The following is a 27,458-nucleotide window of genomic DNA, read 5'->3' as shown; positions in this document are numbered from 1 at the left end:
AAAACCACGTGTAAGTTAAGCAGGTCAAAGACTTTATAACTTTACAACACTTCCCTTACTGCTACATGTGATCACATACATATCCAGTATACATCCTGCATGTTACAGCCCTTCATCGCGACTCTGGAGCACCAAGCGCCTTTCCGCGTAACTTTTAAAATGTATCCCACTCGCTTTGTGTTTCCTGTTCAGTGCAAGCAGCTTATAGTGATTAAAATGATATGCAACATGCCTATATTCTGTATGATATCGTATCTGCATCTGCTTACGAAATGCTATGCTACAATGGTTTCCCTGAATACACTGAATACATATATCGTATAATCCATTTCGTATACAGATACAACCGCAGTTGCACGCAGAATATTGGCATGCCACATATCATTTTTTTCAGTTGAGTCTGATTGTGTGACTTATTCACATAGTGATCAGAATAAGATTTTTGTCCAAAAAACAAACACCTAACGCAAACAGAGTTGCACCTGTCAGCTCACTCACTCCAGGTATCTCCTGCTGCATGTAGTCTTAAGGCAGGGTGTATGAGGACAGATCTGTATGTGCTAGATTTCTCTGAGTACAAAATATATTTCTCATGCCATATATTTTTATTTAGATATGTAGCATCTTCTGATCCCTCACCTTGTGGAAGGCCTGGCAAGGTCATCGATCCTTGCCCAGGCTGCAGTCCTATCAGGCTCTGTCTCTGTAGGTTTAGCAAGTGTTGTTGTTGCAGCTGCTGCATCTGTAGAAGTTGCTGCTGGAATGCGATCTGTTTACTCCCCAATGCAGGCTGTAAAGCAGAGATCTAAGTACATGAGCAGAAAGAAGGCTGAGAAAAATATATAGATATCCAAGACTAGACAAGCAATTGGAACATTACAGACATTCTGTAGGTGCTATAAGCAAAACACACAGCTCTTGGTACAAGGTACTTACTAAATCCAAGACTTGCTAGGTATCCAGCAATATAGGAAAACACGCAGTATGGACCTCACTCAAGTTTGTGTGTGAAGCACAAGCAACTGGGCAAAACCATTCTGCACTGCAGGTGGGGCAGGTGGGGCAGATGTAACATGCAGAGAGACTTCAGTCGGATGTGTTCAAACTGAAATCTAAATTGCCGTTTAAGACTAAAATGGTCTAAAATTTGTGGATTAAATGCAAAAGAGGTCAGTATTTACCCTGTACAGAAAGAATAGAACTCACCAGCGGCGGCTCCTATTTAATTTTAGTAATAGGGTCTACCATTACCTCCATGCCAAGAGAGGAGAACGATGCCAGCCCCTGGTACTTGCATAATAGATCTGGCAGGTGCCAGGAAAGGCGCAGATGCCATAGTAGGATTGTGCTTGTACAAATCTTCGGCTTCAATGGACTGTATTAACTGGAGCCCTTAGAATCCAGATTTGGCTATGCAAAAGGCAAGCAGGGACTTCCTACAAGAAACATGCCCTCTGCTAATCAAAGCCCGGTCTGGCAGTCCCAGAGAATGCAAACACTTCCCAATGGGACTGCCTGTAGTGTCTGTGACTGACAGGTGGGACTTCCAAAAGGAAGTCACTACCAGTCAGCCACAGTGAAGCTAGTGCAATCCTGAAGCCCATAGGTGATTTATTCTACTGAAAAAAGCCACATATACAAAAATAAATTGTGTATATAGGAGGAAAACAAAGGTTACACCATTAAATATTGAATTCCTATTTAACCATGAAAACATAATTTGTAGCTTTTTTCCTACATGCATATTTTTAGGTGTGCAAATTGTGCTATGATGGGAAGGAAAGGCAAATCATATGCATATGTCATGCTTACATAACATAATAAGTAACTGATTTATAACTGAGCTCATAAAGGACAACGAAGTAGAGAAATGTAAACACTTGGTTATTTCAACAACTCGTTATTGCAGTTTAACAAAACAGCAGTACTGTCCTAATAAGGCAGCTATAGAAACATATAGGGCATGGCACACTATGAACAAAACACAACTAGCATAGCAATCAGTTAGAGCTGCTAAAGGTTAACCCATTAATGAGATCATATACATAGTATTTCTGCTAATTCACAAGTCAAGCTGATTTATGCATTGTTCCTACCCCCCTACATGTTCTAATCTACCATGTTCTCATCTAGCGTATTACAAGATGGAGAAGTAGTGCCCTCCTAAACTTATTTATTTCTCATTCACTGCTTTCACCAAAAACTGTAGAACTTCAATGGGATCTGGATGACTCATAGACAATGTCTAGCTTCATAGTCAAAAGGTCAACATCAAAAACACATGAACAGGTCAACATGAGTTATTGACGTGATGTTTAAAAAATATATATATATTTGGGGACTTTTTCATGCTTTACCAGCCACCTCGTTAGAAGCATGCAGAGTTAAAGCAAGCCATGTAAGGGTACGCGCCACACTATGTGCTCAGGTGCCGACAAAAAATACATGAAAAACTAATGCCGACTTTTTCCATGTAAACCTTTTTGCGTGTCAAACTATTGACTTTCAAACTGCTGGTGTTGACTTTTTGTCCACTATCGACCTTCATTGCCAAACTAGACTGTTTAGCTAGACATGGTCTGTGAGCTATATCACACCCAATTTACACCTATCATTTTTTTTGTTTTAATTGTTTTAATTGAGTATGAAATGTATGGTATCTCAGAAGACAAAACCCAGATCTGATCCCGGTTTATGGACTCAGACCCAAACAGTCTCATGCCCAGGTCAGACCATGTTATCACTGCAACAATAAACTGGGCTATTGCCTGGTCTACCCAGGTTACAGCTTGATAAGTCCTTGAAGAATAACCCAGGTCAAATGACCTGGGAACCAACATTGGTAGCAATGCAATGTATACTGCTCCAGCTGGGTTATCCGACCTAGGTTATGTTTAAAAGGTCCTGGTTGGCTGTGTATGTAGAGTTCCGCTTCAAGGAAGTGTCTATGAGTGACATGTAGGGCAGACACAGGTCCGTGTCTGAAAACCTGGGTTAGACTTGGGTTTTTTGATAGAAAAGTGGTATTATGGTATACAACCAGCAATTCATTTATTAATGTATTTATTTTTTAAAAACTCTGGGGTTACTTTTATTATTATGCTGTGACTACTGGCATGGTGCTGTAACTTAAACAAAGCTGAGGATTCTAAAAAGGTGTGTTTTTATTCATAATTTTAATGCCAGTAGCATTCCCATTGCAAATATTTAACTTTATTTGTGTGTGTATATATGTATAAAAGTGCTTCTGCATTTACCATTTTTTAGAACTATTCAGATTTATTTAAATTATAATAAGAAGGACTATTGCATAACATCAATCTCATCTATATCTGAGTGTACTTTGGCTGGGATGTATCAAACAAAAATTGCAACAAAACCCCGTTCTCTGGGTTTTTACTGATTTTTCAAATATATAAACGTTGGACCGCAGATTTTTCTGGCATTACGTTATAGAAGCCTATGGGCTTCCTACTGCACCCTTGCCAACCTCTGCTGCCCTACACTGCCCCCCCCCCCCCCACACACACACATATGCAGCCTCCAGGTGTGCTATCTGAACCCTGTGACCTCCTCTCTAGCAACAGGACTTCCCCTTCTGGGTGCAGGGAGGAGGAGGAGCCCGGGAGTTGCTTCAGCCGTCTGCAGGAGGAGGCTCCCCAGGCATAGGAGGGGAGAGGGACCCGCAGGGCACTGGCGGCTTCGCAAAGGGAAGCTCTTTTCACAATACTAATCGCATATATTAATACATATGTGATTAGTATCATTGCCACACAAGGCGGAATGTATTTTGCAATGATAATACATATTGTCCTTTGCATGGAATATGTAGTATGTTTAGTAAGCAGTTGACAATGGTTTCATTAAAAGGCTAGTTACTACCCTGTCAAAATGATGAAACAGAACAATAATGTCATTTTAACCCCGGTAGCTGTGAACAGCCAAACGGAGCAACACTGGAACCACTCCGTCGATTACCATGTAGTGGCTTCTGACATACAAAAAACTTAATTTCCTCCCCACAGGTTAGTAGTGTTAGCCTTTTATTATATAGAATATATAAAATAAATCAACAGGTGACTTAATTATAACCTCAGTTTTATTTATCATCTGGATTCATTATGGATACACTTAAAACCTGCAATGTAACGGCGTTTGCAAAACTCTGCTACAATATATTATTAATTATGTCTCATTGCTTTGGCCAGCAAAGGTCACATCTAAAAAAGAATATCCATGGGCCGATGGGGAAATCAAGACTGACTATGACTCTAATTAAATCATCTGAGCAGAAGCATCAACGTCTTTAACACCTGGGCTGCTATGGGTGAGAATGGGTAAGAATTTTGGAACCACTGGGTTGGGGTTTAAGACACCATTTGAAGGCACAATTGATTTGCATGCCACTTACCTCACAGGTCCACATAATTCTTAAAGGAAAAGTGACAGGTCCATAAATATTGGGACATCCACACAATTCTCGTTTTTTGAGCTCTATGCACCACCATAATTGGATTGAAATGAACCAAACAAGATGTGCTTTAACTGCAGACTTTCAGCTTTAAATGGTGGTATTTACATCCAAATCAGTTGAACTGTGTAGGAATTACAATGTTTTTATATGTCTCCCAGTAATGGAACAATCAACTCATAACCTATTTCATGGACAAGTGTGGGCTATTTCTTCGTTATTTCATCATCAATTAAGCAAGTAAAAGGTCTGGAATAGATTCCAGGTGTGACATTTGTATTTCGAGTCTGTTGTTGTCAACTCTCAATATGAGATCCAAAGAGCTGTCACTATCAGTGAAGCAAGCCATCATTAGGGTGAAAAATTATACCCATCAGAGAGATATCAAAAACATTTGGTGTGACCAAATCAACTGTTTGATTGATTGAGACATTCAAGAATACCGGAGATCAGAAACAAAAGACTAAGGTGGATGACAGAAGAATTACTTCCCTGGTGAAGAAAAAACCCCTCACAACAGTTGTCCAGATCAAGAACACGCTCCAGGAGGTAGGTGTATATGTTTCAAAGTCAACAATCAGGAGAAGACTTCACAAGAGTGAATATAGAGGGTTCACCACTGGTGAGCCTCAACAGGAAGAACAGTTTGGTGTCTAAAGAAGCCTTTACAGTTCTGGAACAACATCCTGCAGACAGAGGAGGCAAAGATCAACTTGTACCAGAGTGATGGGAAGAGAAGAGCATGGATAAGGAAAGGAACTGCTCATGATCCAAAACATACCACCTTATCAGTGAACCACGGAGGTGGTAGGGTCATGGCGTGGGCCTGTATGGCTGCCAATGGAATTGGCAGTGTTTCGGCAATATTATCTGCTCATATTCAGTCAAACGCTTCAGAACTCACTGGACGGCACTTCACAGTGCAGATGGACAATGACCTGAAGCATATTGCAAAAGCAATCAAAGAGTATTGTAAGTCAAATAAGTGGAATGTTATGTAATGGCCAAGTCAATCACCTGAATCCAATTGAGCATGCATTTCACTTGATGAAGACAATACTAAATGCCCAAAGAACAAGCAGGAACTGAATACATTTGCAGTAGAGGCCTGGCAGAGCATCACCAGGGATGAAACCCAACGTCTGGTGATGTTGATGTGTTCCAGACTTCCGGCTGTGATTGACTGCAAAGGATTTGCAACAAAGTGAAAGTTTGATTTGTTTGTTTAGTTTGTCCCATTACTTTTGGTCCCTTAAAAAGTGGGAGGCACATATAAAAACCATTGTAATTCCTACACAGTTCAACTGATTTGGATGTAAATACCCTCAAATTAAAGCTGAAAGTCTGCAGTTAAAGCACATCTTGTTTGTTTGTTTGATTTATTTCAATTCCATTGTGGTGGTGTATAGAGGCCAAAATATGAGAATTGTGTCAGTCAAATATTTATGGACCTGACTGTATGACATTTATGTTGACTATCAATTTATTTAACCCTCGGGAGGTATTTTCTGTATATAAATTTTTTATGTTTATTAAATATTATTACTACATAAATACCTGTTTTATGTATTATTAAGCACCATCTGGATTGTTTTACATTTTATTTTGCTTTTTGGATTTTGGCACACCCCCTATCCAGAGGCTGCTGATATACATATAAATATCTGGAACACTGCCCACTCTAGCACCCGAGACATTACTGTGTGTTTTTCACTTACCTCTTTGGGCTGATGTTTGCCTGCCTGTTGCTGGGAGATTAACTGGAGGTGTAATTGCTCTTGCTGTTTTTTGTAATATTCCTGCAGCTGACAAAAAAAAAAAAGCAAACATGAGGGTAAATGAAAAGTTATTGCTCACAGATGAAATTTTATGTATCCAAGCATTACAATACACTAAGCCAAACCTTAGCAACCCATGGCTCTTCAGCAGTTGTGAAACTACAATTTTCAGAATTCCCTGACACAGTTTTTTTTTTTTCAAAATAGATTTTTATTAAGTCTTGCAAAGACAAGAGCAATTTACAGGAGAGTAACAATTGTGCATTGAACAGAAATGCTTTGAACAATGAGGAACAATATGAAGGCAGATCATTTAAAATCGATACATAATCTGTAATATGATTCACCATATCTTATTCCAGTCAGCAAGACTTACATTTAACAAGGTAGGGAGGAGGTTGGGAACAGAAGGAAGGAAAAGGTAGGGAAAGGAACGGGGGTGGAGGGCCTCAACATATTATACGATACAATACAAATAGGGAATATGAGAAGGGAGCCGAGATCACCCATCCGTGGTATGCGGTGGGGAGGAGAGAACTGCCAAGTCTAAGGGCTCAGTATATAATACAGATTGACCATGTTTTTCTCTGTATTCGCTCCACTTAAACCATTTCAGGTGGATTGAAGTAGCAGAGGGTGAGTATTTGACGTTGGCTGTCTCAAGCAAGAAATGTTTATTTATTTTGTTTGCTATATGTCTGATTGATGGGATGACAGGTGATTTCCAGTGTTGACCTATGGCAGCTTTGGTGGCTATCAGGATGTGACCGAGTATATATTGATCTCCCACCGCGAGATGTGTGTTATGGTGTAGCAATGCAACAATCGGGCTGGGCAAGATGTGGATTCCCAAAACCTCAGCTATGAGGAGAAATACTTCAGACCAAAGCGTGCGTATTAACGGACATTCCCAAAAGATATGGTGAATGGTGCCGATGCCTCCACAATTCCTCCAACATAAGTTGGATACGGAGGGCCATATGCCATGTAGCCGCTGAGGTGTGAAGTATGCCCTCTGACACAGCTTGTAGAACATTTCTGAGTGTTGTAGACATTTGGACATTTTAAAACCGGAGTAGGAGATAGAGTCCCACTCCTCTTCAGTTAAAGTAATAGAGAGGTCTGATTCCCATTTAATATGTGCTGGTAGCTTCCCTTTCTTTGATTTGGTAATTTGATATTCGTACCATCTGGAGATTCCTCCTTTATGTAACGGGGAAGTCAGTCTCGAGAATAGAGTTCTAGGGAAGGCTGGAACCCCAGATGTAGATTGAAATACATTGGATAACCAGTGTCGTATTTGAAGGAATTTGTAGAAATCTTGCTTAGGGACATTATACTGCGACTGAAGAGTGGAGAATTGTAAGAGGATACCTTCGGAGAATAACTGTTTCAGGGAGGGCAGGCCAGCTGTAGCCCAGCTGTCTAACTGCAAATTAGGGATCAATCTGGCTATGGCTTTAAGCGTTAAATCCGGGCCTGGTAGGGATATCTCCTCATCGTCTTTGATAGCTCTGTGCCATGCAGAAATTGTGGCTCTAATAGCTGCGCCCGGCCCTGACCAAGTTGGGGATGCATGTGAGGGAATCCAGAAGAGATCTGCAAGATGAAATTTAGGTAGAAAGGAGCGTTCCATAATTACCCACGGTTTAGGTGAATGAGGTACGAACCAATCCCTGGCCTGACTAAGTATAGAAGCCATTTGATAGGCCTCAATATCTGGGTAGGCCACACCCCCAGAGCGTTTGGGTAAGGTAAGGGTTTTCCTTGAGATTCGTGGTCTAGCTCCCTTCCAGATGTATTTAGAAAACAAGGTATTAAATTTAGATATAATGACTTTGGGGGGATTCCTAGGGATAGCTCGGAAAACATACATGAGCTTGGGTAATAAGACCATTTTAGAGGCCGTGATTCGGCCCATCCAGGAGATCTCATGAAGAGACCATTCTGTAATAAGCTTTTCAAAGGCGTTAAGTAGTGGTATAAAGTTACATTCACATATATCGCTGTCCCTGGTCACATGCACCCCCAGGTATTTAATAGACCTCGTCTGCCATGCGTATCGGTATCTGTCTTTCAGTAGCGCAACAGTCTCTGGAGGCACGTTTAGGGGGAGGGCTTCAGTCTTGGATGTGTTCAATTTATAGAATGAGATATTAGAGTACTCTGTTAGGGCCAAATGTAGTGCAGCGAGAGATTTTTCTGGGTGTAGTAGGCATAGGAGTATGTCGTCGGCAAATAGGCATATTTTGTGTGATGTCCCTCCAATAGCAGGGCCGAAAATCTCGCCCGCTGATCTAATCCTTTCGGCTAGAGGTTCTATGGCCAACGCAAAGATAAGTGGTGACAAGGGGCAGCCCTGTCTGGTGCCGTTAGTAATCTCAAAGCTAGAAGAGAGGCAGCCGTTTACAAACACCTTCGCGGATGGGTACGAGTATAAAGCAAAAATAGAATCTAGGAACCTGCCTCCAAAACCAAACTTTAACATTACAGATCTGAGGTATCCCCAGTGTAGCCTGTCAAAAGCCTTTTCGGCATCTAAAGAGAGCAACAATAGAGGTTCTTGACTCAGATCGCAGCTTTCTAGAACATTAAACACCCTACGCGTATTGTCCGGGGCCTGTCTGCCCGGGACAAATCCCACCTGGTCAGCCGCCACCAGAGAGGGTAGCAGAGGGGATAACCTGTTAGCAATCATTTTCGCATACAGTTTTAGATCCGTGTTCAGTAGGGCTATGGGGCGAAAATTCTGTACTGATGTGGGAGGTTTGCCTGGTTTTGGAATCGCCACTATTCTGGCTTCCAGCATCTCTTTCGGGAAACTTTTGGAATCTGAAGCTCCGTTAAAAACTCCTAGCAATATAGGGGCCAATTCTGTCTTAAAGGATTTATAAAAGTTAGAAGGGTAGCCATCGGGGCCAGGGGCTTTATCTCGTGGCAAGGCATCGATGGCCGCCTCTACCTCCGACAAGGACCAGGGGGAGCACAGGGACAGACAGGTCTCGGAGTCCACTCCTGGGAGATCAATGTTGTTCAAAAAAGCCTCGATGTCAGCTGGAGCAGGTTGAGGAGTATTGGGGTCCAAGTTTAGGTTATAGAGCTGGGAGTAGTATTCCGCGAAGGTGTTTGCTATGTGGAAGGGGTCTACAACCCTATTTCCCCGAGAGTTATGTATAAGATTAATTCTCGCCTTAGCTCTGTGGCCTCTCAATTTCCTAGCTAAGAGTCTGCCCGCTTTATTCCCAAAGGAGTAAAAATGCTGATTAAGTCTAGCTATATTCCGCTGAACTTCCTGAAGGGAGAAGGAATTCACCTTATCTCTCGCCAGCAGGAGACTCCTGTATATAGCTTTGTTAAGGGGGTCCGCCTTATGGACAGATTCTAGTCTGGACAGCTCCGTTTCGGCAGATACAAGCTCCCTAGCGCGGGCCTTCTTTAGTCTAGCTGCTGTTTGTATAGCGGAACCACGTACCACTGCCTTGAGAGAGCACCAATGATTAAACACATTAGTGTCCTCTGGTTTGTTAGTAGAGGTGTACAGGGAGAGGGAATCCTGAATAGCTTGACGGGATTCCAAATGGGACAGTGCATGGTTACCCAGTCTCCAGGGGCCCGGAGTAACTCTATAAGAGGTCTGGTCCCATGTAATTAATAAGGGGGAGTGGTCGGACCAAGTCATAGGCAGTATATCGACTTTACGTAGGGAAGCTAGCGTCCATTTGTCAGTTAATGCCAAATCAATCCGCGAGTATGACTGATGTGGGTGGGAAAAAAAGGTATAGTCCCTCTCCGCAGGATGCTTGGCTCGCCAAGCATCGTGCAGGTCATATTCGCCCAGGATCTGACGGAACCCGGTAGGATGGTCTACTGCATGGGGGCCTACATGCCCACCAGGGCGGAATCTATCGACAGTAGGGTCGAGGACTGTATTGAAGTCTCCGAGCAGGAAGAGAGCTCCCTTTGCGTGTTTTTGAACTAAAGCGCATAATTTTCTACAGAAGGGAATTTGCCTTGTGTTAGGGGCATAGCAGGAGACCAGGGTGACATCTGTGTTTTCGAGCGTGCCCACTAGTATAATGTATCTCCCCTCTGGGTCACAGTGTTGGGAGGTGACTGAGAAGGAGCAGTTAGCAGAGACCAATATAGCCACTCCTGCCTTTTTAAGAGGGCCATTAGCAGTGTAGCACTGGGGATATCTATTATCGAAAAACTTGGGAGGGGCTGATCTTTTGAAGTGTGTTTCCTGGACGGCTACTATTTGGGCTTTCAATTTGTGAAAGGAGGCCAAAGCCACTTTACGTTTCTGGGGGGAATTCAATCCTTTCACATTTAATGAGAGAATATTAACCATTATTCAAGGACATAAAGTGCTGATTTTTTCCTTGGATCAGTATATCAATCACATTGGGCATATATATGTTGAGTCGAGGGGTACCAAGAGGGAAGGAGAGACAGGACAATGAAAGGCCTAGGGAGAGGAGGGGGAACAAAAGGACAGCGACTCTAAGAGTCGTAGTAAGGCGCCAAAATAGATGCGCCTCACCCATATCTACAGGGGGGGGTAGTGGCTACCACCCCACGGTCTCCTAGGTAACAAAAGAATAATTACATTGAGCACAGAATAAGTGAAAACAAGATGGTATCTAAACATAACACCATTTCAAATGCTAAAGCAGAACAAATTAGAGATATACTCAGTGTTACATCTCATGGGACTCTCACATTAATATAAGAAGGGTAAAACTAGATAAGTACCTCTGCTGGTTTCTGTTGACTCTGTTTTATAAGCAAAGACTCCCGGGTATATCCCAGAGCGCCCCCTAGAGCTATTGTCACTTTGCGCATTAATTAAAGGGGCACATATTTAAATGTCAGCGGCCCTTCCGCAGGGCACAACAGGTCCTGCCCATTGATGACATAGCGCAAAGGCACCAACGAACAGGGAGCCCGCGAGTCAGACAACCAAGCAGTGGATATCAAAATATAACGTCCTAAATATGCGACTCATCTAAACACAACATAACTGTATTTTAGGGCTACTCCCTACTTATCAAGTACGATACCCATATAAGGAAGATATAACTGTATAGCATGGATGACAGTCCAGAGAGTTTGGGGGAGGTATGAGTCTCCATGCTAATGGGTCGCTACTCCGCCTCCGACCAGTCCAGCTGAAGTCGTCGGTCAGGAGCAGCGTCCGGGTGGGAACCAGATAGATTCCATTTGTGCAGAAGTTTCATACCTTCATCAACCGAAGAAATGGAGATAGTAGACCCCTCACGCGTGATCAGAAGGCGAGTCGGGAAACCCCAGCGGTAGAGTATATTTGCCTTCCTGAGGGCTGTGGTAACAGGTTGCAGAGATCGCCGTTTGGCGAGAGTCGCCTGAGACAGGTCACCGAACAGCTGATACGATTCTAGTGCTTCAGCAGTGTCAGAAGTGGGTCTAGCAGCCTTCAGTAGCGCTTCTTTAATGTGGAAGAAGTGTACCCTCATAAGGACATCTCTGGGGACCCCATCAGGTGCGTTCCTCGACTTCGGGATTCTATGTATCCGGTCCAGGAGCAGATCAGCGGGTGAGGCCGAGGGCAGAAGTTTTTTAAAGATGGTTATCACAAAGTCATGCAAGCTACTGTTAGAAATGTTATCAGGGATGCCCCTCATTTTAAGGTTATTTCTACGTGACCGATCCTCCATGTCCGCCAGCTTGTCCCTTATGGCTGCAACCTCACCCTCCAGTGCGGCATGTGACTCGACCAACTCATTATGAGAGCCAACCACTTCTCCCATTTTAGATTCTAGGGCGTCTGTGCGCTCCCCCAGTTCATCTATGGAGCGCTGACACGACTGGAGCGAAGTACGGATTTCTGCCGTGACATCGTCTTTAACTTGTGTCAGCAACATTTTTAGCGTGCCTACTGTCAGCGCCTCATCATCCGCTACTTCCATGCGAATTGAGGGTCCCACCTGGGAGGGCGTGACTGGGGAGGTCACGTTCGGCGTTGGGGGAGGGGTCGAATTTGAGGTTGGAGGCTGCGTACTTTTAGTGGCAGAGGGTTTGGGTGATGGTTTGAAGAAAGGCACTTGCGACACAATTTTGGGTACTTTGCTTCTCCGTGAAGGCATAGTGACAAATGTGAAATGCTGTAAATGACACTGGGATATGGTGCACTATAGGCGTGAGGGGTCTGACTGTAATATTATACAAACACTGTTATTTACTGTAAAGTCATCTCAACTCGGCTCATATGATCCGTATAAGCTCTCAGACCGCAGGGTGTGGAGGGGCCTGTTAATGCATAGGGTGTTTGGGCATTGTGATCAGGCAAGTGGGAGTCTCACCACAGCAGGGTTAATATATACACAGGGGCTGGATACAGACAGCACACAGATTTTCCTCAGAGGGGGGAGAGAGGCATCCACTACCATATAGGATGCTCCTAAAATGGCTGCTGTCCCTGAGAGGAGCTCCCAGCCAGCAGTGTCCCTCACCTGTCACTCCTTTTGTCCTGGGGGTGGAGAAGGGCTGGTTTTCTGTGGGGCAGTCACCCCCTGCCAGGCAGGCAGGTCGGGCTTCAATTTCCCCTCTGTTAGCAGCTGGATGCGCAGTCTAACTGCGTCACGGAGCCCGGCCGGCGGGGGGGGCTCTCAAACTTAGCCCCCGGCTTCTATGGCGTGTAGGCCGCAGCCCGGAAGGAGGCCCTACAGGCTCTCCCCGGCGAGCGCGGCGGGCGGCGTCGACAGCGGGAGTTCTCCGCTCTTATGGGGCCCCCTGCAGCAGCGTATTGGGGCAGCTCCAACCCGCCAGATGATCGCGGCGGGCGAGCGCCCAAATCGAGGTCCCGGCTTTAGCTCGGCGGGTAGGCCGCAACCCGCAGGCGCACTCAAAAGTGCACCCCGGCTCCGCAGCACTTACCCTCCGGCAGCAGGTGAGTTAAGCACACGTTAGGGGGGCTGGTATAGGGTGCGGAGGTGGGGGATTCCAATGTTTAAGAGACCCTCTGCAGGAGCTCTCCAAGCGCACGTCCTTTCGCCCGTCCCGCTAGGCCACGCCCCCTCCCTGACACAGTTTTAACAATAGGAAATGCTATAATGTTGGCAGGGAATTCTGGGATGTGTAGTTTATCTGGAGAGCCACAGTTTGGCCAGGCCAAATTACTAAAATGGAGAGTGATAAACCACTCAAACAGCTCCTAAATTTTAAATTTAAATTTTTCAAACCCAGCCTGTAACATGGCAGTTAGGAGCCGATGGGCATGTACTTTATTATTCCCCACTTTATCACTTTTTGATCAGCTTAGTACATCTGGCCCCAGGAAACAGCAGCAAGGTCGGCTCAGCAGGAAGTGTGTGAGCATGTTTTGGGGGAAACACATCACAAGAGGTGGGTTGGGGGCATAACATTACAAAAGAGACATTATTGGGGCATGGTGGCCAAGAATATTTTAGAGTAGCCACAACCCCCACTATATAATGCTGATTAAAAAAGGTATACAGCAGGGGGGTTGGCTACAACAATGTGATTTAGCCAGAATTCTGTCATCGGCCAATTGGCTCACCCAAGTTATTCATTGAGTAGCCAGGTAGGTGTGTGTGTCTGGGTGTGTGGGGGATGGGGGGACGACGAATTGCCCATTGTCCTGAGTGAAGGTGGTGTTTGTGCAGATGGCCAACTGATTTTTGTGTGCCTCCTGGGGGTTCCTGGTGTGTAGGTAAATATAGTATTGTTGTAGAACTGCTACGTTGATAGAGGCCAAAAGCTCTGATCCTACAAATTCATCCCTCTTGGAGGGGTGCAGTATATTAGGTTGACAATGTCTAGGTCAGCGCCAGAAGGTCGTCTTGCACACTGGAAAAAAGTTTGACACACGCAAACGGCCAACACATTAAAAGGCCCCTTTATTGGGGGGCTTTGGACAAGGTGCCTTGCTTTTATGTACCTGCATTCTTTACAGTTCCCAATCATAGTCCAAGTGGGTTGTAAAATATGAAAAAGTGCAAAAAATGAAATAGATTCCAAAAAACTCATATCGACCTTGTACGGAACATTCAATGTACGGACCATAGCCATGTTGACCATATAGTGTCGCCCCACTGACTGTCAACCTGAATATTGTCTAAAAGTCATCCGGATACCCCTCTGCCAATAGCAGTAGCGATATTCAACATGCAGTCCTCCAGCTGTTGTACTACTCATTCCAGCATGCCCTGACAGTTTGGGCTGCAGAAACCTGATCATTTTCAGCTTAACCCCTTCAGTGGTTGTTTTTTTTTTTTAGGTAGCGCTCCCCACTGGGCGAGTTTTTTCGGGGGAGTGCTCTCCCAAAAAAACCCCACCACTGTCTCTCCCGGGGCCAGGCAATGTTGCTGAGCACTATATTAGCAGCTGTCTGGCCCTACCTCGGGAACCCGGCTGTGTGCGGCGTGACCTTACAAGGTCACACTGCACACAGCCGGGGGGAAGGAGGCAGGGCCGGGCAGCAGGAGTCGAGGTAGCAGCTGTAGCTGAGCGCATCGCTGATCTCACTGCTCAGCTGTGCTGCCCGGCAGAAGGGAGAGCAGACAGTGGCACTCCTGAGAATTTTCCGGGTTTGCCAGTCTGCGCACTGGAGCATAACCCGGAAAATTCTCGTGAACACCAGTGAAGGGGTTAAACTGGTGCATACACATTAGCCAATTACCATTAACGATATGCAGGATAACAATATCTGAGTGCATATCGGCTAGTGTGTGCACACTATATCGATAATGATCTGCACATTGGTCGTTCTCGCCCCGAGACATCAGTCCATACAGTAAAATCAAGAGTAGACTGTCAATGACAGCATGCTACTGAAGGTAGGCACTGAACTTGAATATTGTAGAGGATATCGCCTGAGGAGTATGCATCTTTGTCCAGGAGTTCCATACAGTTCAACAGAAACAGATTGCGATATCGTATCATTTGCACTGTCAGCTTTCACGGGGTCCAATCTTTCATGGTCTCTTCTCATCATCAGTGACTGAACTCACCTGTTGTAACATTAAAGCTTGCTGCTGCTGCAGGACAGCTTGCAGCTGTCCCGGGGACAAAATCTGCTGCATCTGCTGCTGTGTGATCATCTGAGGAGACATCATGGCCACTGACACTGGGACCTGTGAGAACAGTGTGCAAATAAGTGACCGGCCTGGCTTCATAACAAGTCATCATTATCAAGCAATACACCTGCACAATGGATCACACCTGAACAGATGTCTGCTTGTTATCTGTACTGCTGGGAGAGTTTAGTCCAGTTGCCTGCTGAAGCAAAAACTGCCTTGCCACCTGTAAAGCCTACAGGAAAAAAAAAAATCCATAAGAAAATCCTCAAGTGCAATAAACAAAGATTCTGAAAATAAATGTGTCCCCTGCTTTTACTTTCATTGGACAGTCTTTGGTTTTACTGGCAACGTATTTCCTCGTATATAAATGGCCATGCACATTTTCGCTCATTACATTCTCCTTTCCTTTTTTTAATTTGCCAAGGTTTAATTTTCTTTAATCGCCCACTCCCTTTATCTTCAATCTCTGCTGAAGCAGGAAGTGTAAATCCTAGAGGTCACACTGTTTTTTTCTCTCACCCTCACCTATGCGGTCTTCCCCAACACTTCCTTCCACATTGGCTTTCCTCCAAAACACTAAAATAAGGTCACAGGGGGAGACCGCACATGACATCATGGAAGGAAGGCCACTTTAAAACAAGCAAGTTTAAATATATTCAAAGTTTCAAACCCTCCTTTTATAATTGTGCAACACAACATTTATAATAGTGATATTACACGTGACAATTTCAGAATTTTCATTTTTATGGTTATCAACTAATTGTTTGCTATTTACCTGCTGCTGTTGAAAGTGTAGGAGTTCTGCTGTACTTATCTCTCCATTAGTATCCCCACTTGCACTACCTTCCCTTGCTCCACCTCCATCTGATTGGTTAGGAAGGCTGCCCACTCCATTCTGACTGGTTGGAGTTGATCGTATCGACTCAGAGGCAGATTCCACCATCATGACTTGTTATTACAACCTTAGACAAAAGTAGAAAAAAATATATAGATGAAAATGCAATCATTCAGACATAAAAAAAGTATAAAATGTACAAAAATATTAATTGTAACATAGAAGTAAACTATTGTTTTTAAAAACTGAGAAATTCAGATGTATTTATATAGCTGTATTTTCACTCGGCATCAGTTTTGTGAAGAATAACCATCTGCACTATTTTATTTCAGCAGTGTATAATAGAGCACATACAATACAGACATATCCTTATACAATATATCTAACCTCAATATACAGTACCATGCAGTGCGAGATGCCTGGTGTGAGTGACCCGATAGGTCCCATTCAACTTTGCTAATGTTGCACATCTTTTTCGTCTTCATCACAACGTAATGTTATTAGAAATAGGGGCCCATTCAAGAAGGATTGCATATACAACGCAATCTCAGTGAATTATTACCGCCCAGGATCGCATATGATCCTATCGCGGGATGTATCCCCGTTCCCTGCTGCGGTACCTCCATGATACATTTGGGGGTTCTTAATATTTCCTGCTAACTTTGAAAAAAAGAATTCTGGGGATTTAGCCCCAAAACTTAAATGATAAATGAGCCACTTAATCAGCAGTCTCCTTGTGCATCCTAGTCATATTGCATTGAGTTAATGGTGCGTTTTCAGCATAAAAAAAAGGGATTTTTGTAAGAACTTACCGTTCGAATCCCTTTCTCTGATATGGTCCTGGTGACACAGCTCAACACTGGGATGTAGGAGGGTCCGAAGGAGCCAGGCACCTATCCTAAAGCTTTAGAGGGTAGGCTCCTCCCCTACTGCATCCCTGGACTCTTCAGTTCAACTTTCAAAGCCACTGGAATACATTAACTCAGTACAAACGCCTGCACATATTATATGCACATTTTATAACAGAAACTGTTAACTTTTAACCATTTTAACATGAACATCATGAAATTCTGGCATACTTACTGAGCGTAAGGGAGGGATCGCTGTGTCACCAGGACCATATCAGAGAAAGGGATTCGAACGGTAAGTTCTTACAAAAATCCCTTTTTCTCTTTCAATGGTCCTGGTGACACAGCTCAACACTGGGACGTTCCAGAGCCGGTCCTTTGGGAGGGTACGCTCAGGTCTGCAGCTCTCAGCACTGCTCGCCCGAATGATGCGTCCTCCGACGCGAACTCATGGAACCTATAGAATTTGGCAAATGTGTGAACAGATGACCAAGTGGCAGCTCTGCAAACCTGCTCCGCTGTGGCCCCATGTCGGACCGCCCAAGAGGTAGCAACTGACCTGGTGGTATGCGCATTAATTCTGGCCGGTACAGGCCTACCCACTTTGGTGTATGCAAAAGCTATCACAGATCGCAACCACCTAGCAATGGTCTGCTTAGATGCAGGCCAACCAATTTTATGTACGTCATACAATACCAATAAAGTGTCAGTCTTTCTAACACTCTTCACTCTGTCCACATATATGCGTAAGGCACGCACAACATCCAAAGTCTTCAACTTGTCCCTTTTCTTGGAACCCTCTGGGGGTTGAAACACAGGTAGAACTATCTCCTGATTTAAATGGAAGGCAGAGACTACCTTCGGTAAAAATTGCGGCACTGTTCTCAGAACAGCCCTGTCATCGTGAAAGATTAAGAAGGGAGATTTGCATGACAAGGCTCCCAACTCAGACACCCTCTTAGCAGATGCTACTGCTAACAAAAACACTAACTTCCACGTGAGAAACTTAAAGTCAGCCGACCTCAAAGGCTCAAAAGGTGCCTTCTGAAGGCAATCCAAAACCAGTGACAGGTCCCAAGGTGCTACTGGTTGCTTGTAAGGGGGTTTCAGTTTGGATACCCCTTGTAAAAAAGTTTGAATCTCCGGTAAAATGGCAATTCTTTTTTGAAAATAGATGGACAAGGCCGAAATCTGCACCTTCAACGACTGAAGGCTTAGGCCCGAAGAAAATCCATCTTGTAAAAAATCCAACATTTTTGATAATTTGAAGTGAGATGTGTGAGCTTTTTGCCTCTCACACCATCTAATATAAGTCTTCCAGACTCTATAATAATTTGCAGAAGAAACAGCCTTTCTGGCTTTTATCATAGTCTGCACTACTGCGTCAGAAAATCCTTTCTTTTTCAAAATGGCGGTTTCAATAACCAAGCCGTCAAAATCAATCGATCGGAATCCAGATGATTGAATGGGCCTTGTCTTAACAAGTCTGGTCTCAGAGGTAGACGCCATGAATCCACTGATAACCTCTGAAGCCTCGAATACCAAGACCTCCTTGGCCAATCTGGAGCCACAAGGATCACCGGGACCTTCTGGTCCTGTACCCTCTTTAACAGTCTTGCTAACATCGGAATAGGAGGGAATGCATAAAGAAGATCTCCCTGCCAATGGGTAGTCATGGCATCCACTGCCTCTGCTAGCGGATCTCTCGTTCTGGCATAGAACCTGGGCACCTGATGGTTGAACCTGGATGCCATTAGGTCCAAATCCGGAGTTCCCCACATTGCAGTGATCTGGTGAAACACCTGAGGGTGTAGGCTCCATTCTCCTTCCTTGAGCTCCTCCCTGCTCAGGAAGTCTGCTTCTATATTCTCCACTCCTGGAATGAATATAGCCGATACTGCAGGAACATTCTGTTCCGCCCATAGAAAGATTCTGGACACCTCCCACATGGCCAATCTGCTGCGTGTACCTCCCTGGTGATTCAGATACGCCACAGCTGTGGCATTGTCGGTCTGAATCCTCAAGGGGGAGTTCCTTAACCTGTCTCCCGCCAAGGAAATCACTTTCCAGACAGCTCTCAGCTCCAAGATGTTGATTGGCAACGCTGATTCCTCTGCCGTCCACAGGCCCTGCAGCCTGAGATCCAGGGCTACTGCCCCCCAGCCCCTGAGACTGGCATCGGTAGTTACTATCAACCAGTCCCAGGTCTGTAATGACCGACCCCACTGAAGGGAATCTACCTCTGTCCACCATTTCAAGGAGTCCCGAGTGTCTGCGGACAGCACTATCAACTCCGTCTTCATGGTCAAAGTGTTTCCTGACCAGGCTGACAAAATGTTCCATTGGAATACTCGAGAGTGGAACCTGGCAAATTGAAGCGTTTCGAATGACGCCACCATTTTCCCCAGGAGTTTGAGGCACCTCCATACTGACAAGCTCGGAGCACTGAGGATCTCCTGAACTAGATTGACCAGGTCCCTGGCCTTTATCTCCGGGAGGAATACCCGATGGAGATGGGTATCCAGTATGACTCCCAAGAACTGGATCCTCTGTGATGGTACCAACTGAGATTTTTGTAAGTTTAAAATCCAGCCGTGAGCCTGCAAAAAACTGATGGCCTCTTTTAAATGACTTTGAAGCAGTGTTGCTGATTCTGCTTTGAACAGGAGATCGTCCAAATAGGGTATTACTGTGATTCCCCTGAGCCTCAGCACTGCCGCCATCACAGACATTATTTTTGTAAATACCCTTGGCGCGGTTGCTAGGCCAAAGGGTAACGCCCGGAACTGTAAATGCAGGTCTCCTATGGCAAATCTCAACAGCATCTGATGTTCCGGGTGAATGGGAACGTGCAGATATGCGTCCTGGACATCCATGGACGCCAGAAATTCTCCCTGGTCCAGACTCAGGAGTACAGTTCTCAAAGACTCCATTTTGAAATGGTCTACCCAAAGGTGAACATTTAAGGACTTCAAATTTAGTATTGGTCTGAAAGACCCGTCTGGTTTGGGCACCAGGAACAGCGTGGAGTAAAATCCTTTCTTCCACTCTGCCCTGGGAACCGGGACTACCACCCCTTTTTCCAAAAGGGAATGAGCCGCTCTCATAAGAGCTGTGCGCAGGAGCGCCTGCTTTGGTATGGGTGTGGGGATGAACCTCTTTGGAGTCCGCCCTCTGAAAGGGATTTTGTAACCCTGGGTAATAATCTCTAAGACCCAGGTATCCTGGTCTAGAGAAGCCCAAGCGTCTCTGAAGTGTGTAAGACGCCCCCCCACCTTTATCCCTGCCGGGCTGATCCCCTGGCAGTCATGCGGAGGGTTTTTCCTCTCCTTTAGAGGCAGGCTTCTTATTGAAAGAGCCAAACTTGGACCTTTGGGATTTGCCCCTGGAGTTCTGGAACTTTCCCCTGAACGATTGTCCCCGAAAGGACGCACCACCTCTAGGGGAGGGCCGAAAGGACGGCCTAAAAGCAGCAAATCTGGATGACTGCTTTGTTGAGGAGGCCGGCAGAAACGTACTCTTGCCGCCTGTGGCTTGTTTTATAATCTCCTCAAGCTCAGAACCAAAAAGTAACTTTCCCTTGAAAGCTAACATTTCTAAGGCCTTTTTGGACTCATTGTCCGCTTCCCAGGCCTTAAGCCAGAGTACCCTCCTGGCATTTATGGAGACTGTGGATACTCTGGTAGCCATTTTAAGAGCTTCCTCCTCTGCTTCCACCGCATATTCTGCAGCGGCCTTAATCTTTTCTGCTACCAGCAAAGCACCGTGGTCAGCCTGCAGCATGGTGCATAGCTCACCAGCCCACTCTATAATGGCCTTAGAGACCCAGGCTGAAGCAATAAGGGGACGCAGGGTAAACCCCACCCCTTCAAAAATAGCCTTGAGGTTTCCCTCTAGCTTTTTATCCACAGCATCTTTAAAAGCTGCACCACCCTGTACAGGTAATACCGTAGCTTTTGATAAGCGTGCCACAGAAGCATCCACAACAGGCACCTTTTCCCAGAGTTCAGAATGAGACTCCGGCATGGGGTACAGACTAAGGAATCTTTTAGGCATCTGTAGCCTCTTATCTGGGGTTTTCCAAGCCCCTTCCAATAGTTCCTGTAACCCCTCATCTGAGGGAAAAGTAACAGCCTCCTTTCGCTGTCGCTTAAAAACACCCTTAACAGGGGTCTTATCCTCAACAGACAGTTTTAACGCCTGTTTTACAGCCACAATAAGATCCTCTATACCAGCAGCAGAGGTCTCTTCAAAATCATCACCCTGGTCCCAGGGTGTGTCAGTATACTCTCCTTCCTCTTCCTCTAACACATTAGGCATAGCATAAGACCTTTTAGGGGTCCCTGTAACCTCATCCATTTTGTCCAGTATTTCACTGAATCTGTTGATCCCCTTAGCAGTATCCTGCATCACCTGAATAAGTGCAGGATCTGCCTGGGTAAGAGGTAAGGAGCCAGACGACTGCTGAGATGATGGCATAGGTCTCTGTGATTCTACCAGCACATCACTCTGCCTGTCCAGAAGCTGCACCAAAGCGTTTACCGACCTGCCTAGGGCACTGGCCCACGCAGGTTCACTCTGCTCTCCCCTATGGTGTTCACTGCCCATGGGTCTCACATCAGCGCAAGTAATACATAAGCCCCCCTTGGCCATCTGCTCAGGGACAAACTTTTGTGTGCAAACATTGCACGCGCTCAGTGCACTAAGGACTCCCTCCCCCAAAACCACAGCCTGATGCTCAGACATGATGCAAGTGAAGCGTATATATATATATCTCAATATACACAGTGCAAACAATTGTACAAGCGTTTAAACAAAGTCAATGCACCCAATCACTTAGCTGTCTGTAGGTTTCAACTGCGGGGAAGCGATGCCCAGGAAATCCAAGTCACTCTGCCAGGATCAATAAGCCAGCTCAGCTCCGCTGCAAGCGTTCTGAAAGGCGCCAAAGTCAGAGTGAAGGAAGAGACCAAAGTCCCTGCTGCTGCGGGGTCCGTGACCTTTTGGCGCCAACCACCCCCAGCTAGCCGCTCCTTAGGTAGGATTTCCTTGTTCCAGTATCTCCCCCTCAAATGGGGACCACTTGGAACATGCCTGTCACAGCGCTGCTGTCCTCTCAGTCAGGAGCTCAGCGTGTAAGCTCCGCATAAAATGGCCGCCGCCATCACGGAGCGCCTGTCCCCCATGATCCCCACCTAAATGTGGAGCCGGTTTCAGGCTACTCCGGAGCCCAGGCAGCCTCTTAATAGAGGCTGTAAGCGCAGCACAGGGAGACCAGACAGAGTCTACCCTGTGCACAGAGAGCTGACAGGACGCGCTTCTGTCAGCTCCTGCTGCGCTAGCAGTGTGAGGATTCACTATGAAAATCCTCACACTGTGCCTACCTAGCTAGGGTAATAGTTAATAAAATAATAAAAAAACCCTAACTACTCTAATTCTTCGGCTGCTCCTGCAGCCCTTTAGAATAGCACCCACTCCAGTGGGCACCTAACACGAACTGAAGAGTCCAGGGATGCAGTAGGGGAGGAGCCTACCCTCTAAAGCTTTAGGATAGGTGCCTGGCTCCTTCGGACCCTCCTACATCCCAGTGTTGAGCTGTGTCACCAGGACCATTGAAAGAGAAAAGAAGCCCAATTCTAGAATATTCTCATGCAACATGGAGTGCCAAAATGGGGTGTTTGGCGTGACTGCAGCAAAGATATACAAGGACAAATCTGTAATGCCTAATTGTAATGCTACCGGTAAATACTTGTTGGGTTTTCATGTAGCCCACAAATGCTGGACAGCTTCATTGTTATCCTGCAATTTATAATGGAATTTGGACATGCCCCTCTCATGTCTAAGCCCAATACACACTAGCCAATGGGGCCGTGGCTGATATAGTAAGCTTTATTGCAGCTGATACTGTGCATCCACACTGGACGATATCGGCCACAATATTGTTCAGTGACTTCACCAGGGCCCGCTTAACCTGCAGGTCCCTTGGCTAGATTGGCTATCTGACCTGCACGTTCAGTAGATATCAATCATCATTAATAAAACGCGGAAGCACCCATTGGTAACAATATTGAGTGTACACACTAGGAGACATTGTGATAGATATTGCTCAAAAAGCCCGTTTTGAATGATATTTTTAACTTTATCTTCTAATGTGTATAGGGCTTAAGGGCGAGATGTATCAAATGGAAAATGCGGTAAAACCCCGGTTTTACCGCATTTTCCAATGTATCAAAAATGATACCGCACTGAAGGGTATCGCCACCTTTGGGTGGGCCTATGGGCTTCTTTTCGCCGCCCGCCGACGCGCCGCCTCGCCGACCCCCCTCTGGCTTACCTTCCTGAAGGGTCCTCCTGGACCCTGGAAGGTAAACCCCTCCTCCCCCTAGTGAAGCAGCTGGACATCCTTCCGGCTGCAGGGGGGAGGAGGCGGCGCCGGGGACAGCATGCTTAGCAGTCCCCGGCATGAGGGGAGAGCGTGGCGGCAGGGAGATGACGGAGACCCCCCGCTCACCAGAGTACAGGTATCGCGGGGGGCCTCCGTCACCGCACCGCGATGCCAGACGCATATGTTAGTACATATGCGGCAGCATCGCGGTGGGGGGGCCGCGAAGGGCGGCAATGTATTTGAATACATCCCGCCCTAAATCTTCTTGCACATTACATCTGCCCCTCCTGCAATACAACATGGTTATAGCACGGTGAACACCAAAATCAGAATCACCATAATCCCCCCTAGCATATACGTCCAGTCCTGCCAGCAGAAATCCCTGTTCATGTTACAGAATTGGATTACTGCATCCCTTAATAATGTGTAAGCGAAAACTACACTAAGCTTTGAATACAAAGTTCAACGATCATATGGATAGTAAATACAATGGTGCATTGGCCTAAAACAGACACAAATGTGAGGGATTCGACGGTAACAGTATACTGTCAAATTGTCCATCAGAACATAGGGCCTGATTCACAGTAGTGCAGCAAATAAACATGGACTTTCACATCTAAGTGACTGCATCACCCCAGCCACCCTTTTCTGGGCCTGATTCAGAGGTGTAAGTAAAGCAAAAAGCTCAGAACTGTGAAAACCACGTTGTACTGCAGGAGGGCCGATATAACATGTGCAGTGAGATTTATATTTGGATGGGTTGTATTTTTTCTATACGTGGTAAACCCTGGCTGCTTTTGTATGTAACCAACAAATGTTTCACAGCTCCCGGGCGGCTGGACCGCATACAATAAATCGCATGCGGTCCTTTTGCATACAACATATTGGGGGAAATGTACTAATATGGAAGTTGCATTTCACATGGGATGTTGCTATGGGAAACCAATCAGAATCTACTTCTTATTTATTTAGCACCCTCTACAAGATAATAGACAGGATCTGATTGGTTTCCCATAGCAACATCACATGTGAAATACAACTCCCATCTTAGTAAATTTCCCCCATTATATGAGATCCCAGTCATGGCTGCAAAATACAATAAATATTCATGGTAGCCATGAGGATCTGCGACTCCGATCTGAGGAGCACAGGAACGCTTCGTATAGGAGTCGTAGGAAAATAACATGCAATATGGCCACTTTTCATCCAATCACTCATTTTGGAAGCTTGGAGTCAGATGAAAAGTGGCCATGGGGGCCTTTAGGTGCTGATCGGCTGGTACTTCATATGTCTCCAAACTTTGAGAAATGTACCCTGAATCTAAAGTACAATGCATGTACAGTTTGATTTAAAAAATAAAAATAAAGTGCAACATCTGTCAGCAGGCTGAATCATTCCCATTACATTTGTAGACATCTTGAGGACTGTTAGTAAACAATGTTGTTATGGGTCATACACACAGGGAGATTTGAGCACGAGTGTCTTCTGAGTAATTTAGCGTGGGAGATTTTCCACAGTTTAGATCTCCCTTACACACAGATATTTGGACAAGACATTTGTGCTGAGTGATTAGGTATATATGTGTGTGTTAAACAAAAAAATAATACATTTAAATAATGGGTTGGTATTACAGGAGGATGGATGTAGATTACTTTTTAAAACATAGGCTATTTGCAGTCTCTTGCCAAGTGATCTGCCTAGATATATACTGCATGCTTGAGTGGTTTAGACTGGCGATAGTGATGCATGGGGCTGTGCATCACCATTGCTATGGGGCATACACACTGAGCGATTTGTGCTTAATTCATCCAAAAGGCTCATTATATGTACCTTGTGCTCATTGTAAACAATGGACATGTTTCTCCAGGTTGCATTATGACTGTGATTACAACATATACAGTATATCAGTGGCTCCCTGGGACCTTGGGGTGCCTTGAAAGACCTGCAGGGGTGGCCTGGATTGGTACATGACCAATACAAATTAAAAAAATTAGATAAATGTAATTTATCTTATATTAGTATAATATTAGTAATTTATCTTATATTATTTAACTTATATAGTATTTTAGTAAAGAACAACCACCGTTACATATTCTTTATTATTACCTCACTTGTTGATGTAAGAAAGTGTATATAGCAAAAGAAGCTAGAAATGGAGAACTTAATACATTAAGTGCACTTTTACCAATAGATGTTGGAAGTACACTATGATTTGCAGAGTTGAGAAAAGACACCGTTTTTGTTATTCGTTCTAGGTATGCATTAAACACAAGTAGTCTCAAAACATGTACATTGATGATTATTAAACATTATCCTATGCCACCCTGATACCAAAACAACAAATAACCTGTTACTACAGAATAAAGCTGTCAGAGTAAAAAACCCAACAACATTGAGTTGTTTAAATAAGAAGGCGGGGAGTAAGGGTCAAGGGTTATGCAAAACAACACAGAAACATGTGAAGACAATGTAGAATGATAAATTACACAATACTATTATTGCCTTCTGGTATATTATTACGATTATAATTATCATCATTAAAACCTGTCAAAGATATACATGTTGTATACTGCAAGCTACTCACATATGAAGTTCAGAACTTAGTTGAAGATGGACAGACAATAAACTGCCTGAAACAAGGACTCCATTAGCCGCATGGCTGCTTTGCGCTGCTCGCCAGCACTGAACACTGTAGGGGCAGCTAGTTCCAGGGATTAGTGCCCCTCTAGGTAAGCAAACATTGCAGGGCGTTAGTTTACAGCTGACACTCAAAAGTGGCCAATCCACATTCTGCAGCACAGGTCACACTGAGCAGGGAGGGGATGATTGAGATAAGAAGGGGGCGAGGAGGAGGAAAGCTTATTGTTTTACCTGTACACCTGACACAAGTAGCCGGGTGAAGGGTCTCGGACTCTGCCCTCCCACACCCTACAGATAGGAAAAATATGCACAGCCCATATTTGTGTTAACACCTTCTCAACACTAATGATAGAAATAAAAATAATAATCTTGCACATACAAAGGGGAAAAAAGTTACTGAATATGTAAAATGGTCTATCTGTGTGTGTGCGCGCTTGTGCAGCATGTATTCATATGTAAAGGTTGCATCAGCATGTTTTCTAGCATAAAATGTTTCAGTATGAGCAGAGACTGTATTCACATGTAAGGAGTGACAATATTTATATACACAGCAGTATGGCTCTGCAATTATGTTTGTAGATATTTGTGGAGCAAAGTTCCCCAGCAATCTAGTCTGAAATTGCAGTTCCAACAATGTATGCTGCTAGCTCCTGGCCCTTGAAAATAGTCTGTGCATACAGTTATATTATACTGTCCAATTAAAAAAAAATTCAACACAATGTTGAATATTAGTTTTTTTTTTGTGTGGGTGAAAATAAGGTCTTAAATATAAGTATATTTGTCACCAGCCCCACAATGATGGAGCTGCTGGGACCCCGGGCTCTGCCATGAGGAGGTGTGTGTAGGTGTGCGTGCACTGTAACATATCTCAGTTGGGCGATACCCATTAATCTTGTATTGGTACTCTTTACCTAGAACGGCGCCCACGATTGAAATCGCGGGCATCGCGGGTAAAATCGCGGTAATCGCGGCATCGCGGGTAAATCGCGGGTAAATCGCGGGTAAATCAAAATCGGGTACCCGCGATTACCGCGATTTTCCCATAGAGAACAATGTTAAAAAGCCTGATTGACCGCGATTTTAGCGTTAAATGCCTCAATGCCCGCGATTTTCCCATAGGAATCAATGTTAAATGGGCTACAGAGCCCAAATAGCCCCAATTAACCCTTAAATGTCCCCCCAAATTTTTAACGCCACCCCACGATCAACGCCAACCCGAAGCGTGGCGAGCGCAGCGAGCCCGCGAGGGGCGGCGGTACGCGTCCTACGACCTTTTCATGCCCTACTATCCACGTCGGCGTGGAGTTGAGAATAGAATAGTGTGGCGAGCGCAGCGAGCCACCGAGCCCGAAGCGTGGCGAGCGCAGCGAGCCCCGCGAGGGGACGCGGATACCTTCACAGGTAAGCGCGTCCCCTCGCGG

The 27,458-nt window shown here is 45.1% G+C and overlaps 1 protein-coding gene across 5 annotated transcripts in view; it reads right to left on the bottom strand.

The window, feature by feature from the left end:
- The window catches only part of FOXP4 (forkhead box P4), a 66,475-nt gene that overhangs the window by 17,674 nt on the left and 21,343 nt on the right, over positions 1-27,458 (bottom strand). For 3 of the 5 annotated variants that reach the window (XM_083172948.1, XM_083172947.1, XM_083172950.1), the window contains exons 2-6: positions 16,105-16,291; positions 15,472-15,561; positions 15,261-15,383; positions 6,190-6,276; positions 640-805 (exon numbers count right to left, since the gene is read on the bottom strand). In XM_083172948.1, the coding sequence (XP_083029074.1) occupies positions 640-805; positions 6,190-6,276; positions 15,261-15,383; positions 15,472-15,561; positions 16,105-16,275 (637 nt within the window). In that variant the 5' untranslated portion in view covers positions 16,276-16,291. The remainder of the gene's footprint in view (positions 1-639; positions 806-6,189; positions 6,277-15,260; positions 15,384-15,471; positions 15,562-16,104; positions 16,292-27,458) is intronic. The other 2 variants (XM_083172949.1, XM_083172951.1) reach the window with 1 other exon arrangement.

The sequence above is a fragment of the Crinia signifera genome, chromosome 2, assembly GCF_055691185.1.
Source record: "Crinia signifera chromosome 2, ASM5569118v1, whole genome shotgun sequence".
NCBI classification, from domain to species: domain Eukaryota; kingdom Metazoa; phylum Chordata; class Amphibia; order Anura; family Myobatrachidae; genus Crinia; species Crinia signifera.
This window is presented reverse-complemented; position numbering and strand designations above follow the sequence as displayed.